Source organism: Diadema setosum, chromosome 13 (assembly GCF_964275005.1).
Source record: "Diadema setosum chromosome 13, eeDiaSeto1, whole genome shotgun sequence".
Lineage (NCBI taxonomy): Eukaryota > Metazoa > Echinodermata > Echinoidea > Diadematoida > Diadematidae > Diadema > Diadema setosum.
Genome location: NC_092697.1, coordinates 720,761 through 726,765, shown reverse-complemented (window position 1 = coordinate 726,765; position 6,005 = coordinate 720,761). Strand labels below are relative to the sequence as shown.

The following is a 6,005-nucleotide window of genomic DNA, read 5'->3' as shown; positions in this document are numbered from 1 at the left end:
CCGACTCATCACATTGTGTTACTTGATATTCTCTTCGTGGAGCTCAAATTGACTACTCAGGATGAAGATATGAGTTTTGATAAATTTATTCCGTTACGAGCTCGTTTGTGGGTTCATATGGATCATAGTTTGAGCACAACGGTGCAAGCACATTCTATCCCTTTTTGTATTCACTACTGTTGTCATTATTTTTCATCATTAATAAACTTTAATTGAAAGTATTACCATCATCGTCATCACAAGATGAATTCTCATTTACTCGACAAAGTGTCCAAGAAATGCTTTTCGTAAAGAATCTTTATGAAGTAAAAATGCCCACAAACGCTATCATTTTATTGATTTTACAGTCATTCTTAGATGGATCTACTAAAAGTGGTTTCATGACATTTGGTCTTGCGACAGTTGCTTCCATGAAACATCTGCACGCTAAGCCAAACATCATGAACTGAACATACATTCTACATGCAAACATAACCATAACCCCAGTCCTAATCCTCACATCAACTACACCTATAAAAACCCTATCACAACCCTAATCCTAAGTCCTTGGAGAAAATAAGACGGGAGTATCATGTCACTATTAAAAGTATCTTATCACGTTAACCAAGCTACTCTAATGAACGAGTAATACATAAATCTGTAATAAAGAGTGACCGAGAATAATTACATTGCAGCGACCAATTTTCTTTTGCATTGTTTACTTGGTGTTAAACTTTCTATTATGTGTCTAAATTGCAAACCTTCCGAAGAAACACAATACACACAGAGAGTATACATTCAGCTAAACAGGGAGGGTGAGAATAAATCATGAGGGAAGAAGAAATAAAGAAAGAAGGAGAAAGAAAGAATGAGAGAGAGAGAGAGAGAGAGAGAGAGAGAGAAAGAAAGAAAGAAATGAAGAAAGAAAGAAAGAAAGAAAGAAAGAAAGAAAGAAAGGTTGCGTCTGTCAGCATCGCCCTTGCATATAAAACGTCACTTGATGTGCATGGCTAATCTGCATTTGAATGTGGAGATGTGAGAGGTTCACCTGTTCGTAAAAAGCATAGAGTTGTTACTTATTGGTGCGTGGTGTCGTCGTCTGTCAGTAGGTATGTCAGGCATTCATTTCACAGTGGTGCAAACACTGCATCCTCTTTAGTTCATCGTGCTGAAATTCTTCTAGGTACCAACAACTGCAACTCGATTTCATTATGTGTAAATAAAAGGTTCTTCTCGGGGTCCGCACGTTAGACCGCTGTGCTTGCCAATTCTACTTCAAGTACACGTATTCATTGCGTGGATGACGATTCCTCGTTGAATTTCGTTACGTTTAACACTTCCATGCTCCCTCTGGGTCCAGCCTAGAAAGGGCATTTTGCTCATGGTTTTCTGTAATTTCAGTCTTTGGTTTTTGTGACGACGTGACAACAAATGTCTGACGACGAGAGCCAAGCGAACACCACGGACCTGTCTGATGTCGTTCAACCAATAATCGCAAATATTTTACGTAATACAACAAAAAGTGAACAGACTACTCTTCCCAACTCGTCAGATATCATGCCAATCTCTACACTAAATTCTGCTATTACAAACGACAAGGACCCCGACGCAGGATCGAGATCGAGTAACACTACAAGAAGAGGTGACGATACCGTGGCTGTTACCAAAACCGGCCCAATCGACGGAGACATCAACATCGCTCACGTGTGGGCGTTGTGGGGTGTCGTCATCGCAGCAGGTCTTCTGGTTGTCGTCATCGTTCTCATCATGACGTGCCGGTGCGTCATCTACGTCCAGAAATCGAAAAGCGAGATGAAGAAGCCTCGAAGAAGGCTACCAAGAATCAGCAGAAAATCGCCCAAGTTGCAGCTACGGTCTACGGGAGTAATGGCCGACCACAGGGAAGCGAGGAAAGACTTTTTCCACAGCCTGGAGAGAGGGAACGCCCAAGCCCGGCGACAGGAGGCAACACAGAGGTGGTTGCGTAGCAACCTGGCCACATCGCTGCAGTACATGGAAGGATCGGGCAGCGGTGGTCAGCCGGCTTCCTACATGGAGCAGGAATGCATCCCAATGTACGAAACCTCATTTCGACGTGGAGAGTTAGACCGTATTCCGGAGAACAAAGAAACCAGGAAAGAATATTCGTTTACGCGCACACCTCTAAACCAAAATGGACAACGGATAGAACGCCCGATTATTCACCATCAACAAAACGACAACGTCAACGGTTTCGTTCGCGTCATCCCAATGGCATGCAACTTGATCCGTGATCAAAACGCGAATATTTCGTTTTCGCCGACGACTCGTGTACAATCTCAACATCAGCCGACGCGTCCTCGCTGGCACACGACCGTTCGTCCCGTCACCTTCTCCCATCTCGTCCATCCAGGACCAGGAACACGCGCCGTCTTCTCTGAGCCGCCAAGATACGCAGCCAGTCGACTACCGATGCGCCGGCACCCTCGGCCAACAGGCATGACAGGAGGTGATACCGGAGCACGAGGATTTCGTCCTCCCGCAAGTACCGGAAAGAGATGGCGACCTGCGAAACAAACGCTGCCAAAGTTCAATCTGGCTGGTGAGGTCATTCTCACATCATCGGAACCAAGTTTGGTCGGAGTCCCAAGGGCTGGGCATAACATCTCACCAAAGTGGGACGACTGGAGTTATGAAAACACGGTGTTTGAGGTAGGAGAACAGTTACGTATATTAAAGTAAGGTTGATGGCGATTATGTCAGCTATCATGATTTGTAATTACAAAGTGTAAAGACTACCATCATCTTCAGATTTGTTTTCTTGATTATCTTTGTCATAACTGTCCACTGTCTTAATACTAAAATCAATGCAAAGCTCTCGGGGAGGAGTACAACATTTCCAAATACGGATCCGAAGGAAAGTACCTTATGAATGTAGCTGTAGTAATGTTGTGTCGTTGCAACCGGTAATGATTAGTCATGTGATTGCTTGCAGTATAACATACAACGATCAATGAAAATGTGGGACTTATGGGCAAGAACTTTAAAATAGGTCGACGAATTAAATTATTCTCAGAAGATGCATTTGTTGCTGTTGTTGTTGTTACTGTTGTTTTGATGTGAAAGGCGGGTAAAGTCTTTCCATGAACACAAGCTGGAAAGCATCTAAATCATTACATGCGATATATGCAAATAAAACAAGCCTTAGTTAAGATTAGAGCACCTACGAGAGATAACTTCAATCTAGTATTGATCAGCAAAAGAAAAAAACAAAACAAAAAGAGAAAAATAACCGCGATCCGTGGTAACACAACCTAACATGATTCACTAATTTATTTATCTGACTGTAACGTAAAGTATGAAAATAACGATACCGTTTTGGTTTTCATCCTGCCCCAGCCAAACACCCCAAGGCTCATGGTACCCACGAACTCGCCCGAGACTGACCAGTCGTCATCCCGCTCGCTGGACAGCCTCAACGGAGTGAGTGCCGGTGCCAGTCAATGTAACGTGTCGTCAGATGGTAGTCTAACCGTTACCGTGGGAACCAGCAAACGAACGTCCTACGAGTGGGATTTCTACGACCCGACCTATCAGAGTAGACCCGTCAGGTTCATGAACGGAGCGTACGTGCCAGTGATTGGTAGCACACAGTACTGGGTCTAAATATCTCTCACTATCAATGGAGTGCTTACAGAAGTTGTAATTGTTCAGTGTAACAAAAAGACGCAAAAATATCCACACAAACATTTCGGATCGTCTGTATGACCAACCTTTTTCCTATGACGTAAAAGTTATTTGCTATCAGGAAAACATATTTTCTAGAATAAAGAGTAATGCTGTTAGGTATATCTATAATGTTTACGACACATTAACTTGTGATTCATCGTGTGTAGTGATAACTAATGCCATCGAAAGTGTCATATATATATATATATATATATATATATATATATATATAAGTGTACATAATTATCTCAATAACGCCCCTTTCAAGGAACTTGGTAGTATGTATTGATGACATCATTGTGTCACTTGAACATTCACGTTGAGACAGCGTTGTATACTAGTATTTGAGATTCTCCCTTGTGAATCCATATGAAATATCCCTACATAGGAACTATGTAAAGAAAACTGATTAGAACAACACAACAAATGAACGCCAAACTATTCCGCTTCTTTATACCGAGGAAACTGAAATTCTTCAGTCATTGTCAGTCTCTGTTTGATAGTTGATCTTTGAAGGCCGTTTGGTTTTGTTTTGATTTTTTATAATCGCTTGCAAAGTAAAGGAGTTTCATTTCTTACATAAAAAAAAGCCGTACTAAGACCATTTATACTGATGACGTCCAGTTTACATATTGACGTTTTGCGTTTTGCAAGTCAAATGAGGCAAATTATAGTGAATTTATAGTGGATATGGACTTTTCCGGAGGTCTCTAAATAAAAAGGAAAGTTCCTTCCATTATGTCTTTACAGCAATGTTAGCGATATTTGTACCACCGAATACTGCTGCTTTCATTATGATCATTATCAACGTTATCATCTTATTACTATCTATATCATCGTCCCTGTCAATAAAATGAGTGGATCGAGGTAGAGCGCGAATTTGGCGTTTATACTACAAGAAGTCAAGATATCTACAATGTCGTTCGTGCACTGTGCTATTGAAACTCCGTAAACTTATCGACCTCATATTTTGTTGGGGTTTTTTGTCCTAATATTTATCAGGCTTCATTAAAATATGAATTGTAGCGCCTAACATTTTCTGTGAAGTCACGTAAGAGGGCAATCGTTACAAAGACCACCTTTCCGTTTTATATAAACTGTAGCGTTTATCATTTTCCGCTTAAGCAAGTGAATAATTGTTACGAGTATACAATTTTCTGTTTTATGTGAACTGTAGCGTTCAGCTGGATAATCATTACACATACCATTTTTCTGTTTTATTTGAAGTGTCAATGCAGTGCGATGCGTCGCCTATGGTTGTCATTAAAATGACACTTGTGTAAAAAGCAAAATTTGACTGCTCTACCGTCTTTATTGCCTACAAATCTAAGTTACCACACTGAACTGATCCTATTAGATCCTACTACAATGTAATATATATCACTGCTACGCTAACTACATGTATAAACCAATGGTGTAAAAAAGTGACCTCTTACAGTACTAGAACATGTGCATCATGATGTGCCGCCGTCTCCATTATGTGTGATTGGGCAAGTGTCGATATTGTGACGTCATGAACGTAGTCCTCTCCTGTTGTGGATATGGCTGGGTGATTTCATGATTGTATGTTTGTTTGGCTATGTACACGTTCACTCATAACGGCTGCCAAAGCTACATTTCCACACCAAAATCACAACTAGCATCTCATTATTGGAATTAGCCTGAAGTACAGCACTGCCTTGTGAATACAACTAAGCTCTCTAATAATGTAACATTCTCAAGTTAATATATTTATTTATTTATTCATTCATTCATTATTTATTTATTCACTTATCTGTCTATCTATATATTTATCAACAGCTATTTATCCATCTATCTATCCATCTATCTATCAATGTGTCTATCTACCTATTTATCTATCAACGTTTCTATCTATCTATCTATCTATCTATGTATCTATCTATCTATCTACAGACCTCCCAATCTTTCTGGCTGAAAATAGGAATGATTGGTCATAGGTAGGAAGGAAAGAGTAGTTCTCACAGAAGTGTGTAGTAAAGTTATCAAGAGAAATAAATAACTCCTATTGAAACAAGAACTGGAGATGGTCAAAATTCAGTCTTTCATCCAAATTCAGAATGGCTGGGAGGTCTGTATCTATCTTTCTATCTGTTTGTCTGTGTCTCTGTCTGTCTGTCTATCTACCTACCTACTCATCTATCCATCTACTGTATATACACATAGGACCTTCATACATACACGTACACACACAGACACACAGACACACACACACATAAATATGTGTACACAGATAGCCTCAACATACAAACAAAGCATAATTTTTCAGAAATTGTAAAGGCATTAGTGCTTTGACAGAA

The 6,005-nt window shown here is 40.2% G+C and overlaps 1 protein-coding gene across 1 annotated transcript; it reads left to right on the top strand.

The window, feature by feature from the left end:
• Window positions 1-1,200: 1,200 nt before the first annotated feature.
• LOC140237039 (uncharacterized) lies at window positions 1,201-3,844 on the top strand. The gene is made up of 2 exons (XM_072316980.1): window positions 1,201-2,670; window positions 3,358-3,844. Exons 1-2 carry the CDS (start codon window positions 1,411-1,413, stop codon window positions 3,622-3,624), a joined length of 1,527 nt encoding a protein of 508 aa, XP_072173081.1. The 5' UTR covers window positions 1,201-1,410; the 3' UTR covers window positions 3,625-3,844.
• Window positions 3,845-6,005: the final 2,161 nt, after the last annotated feature.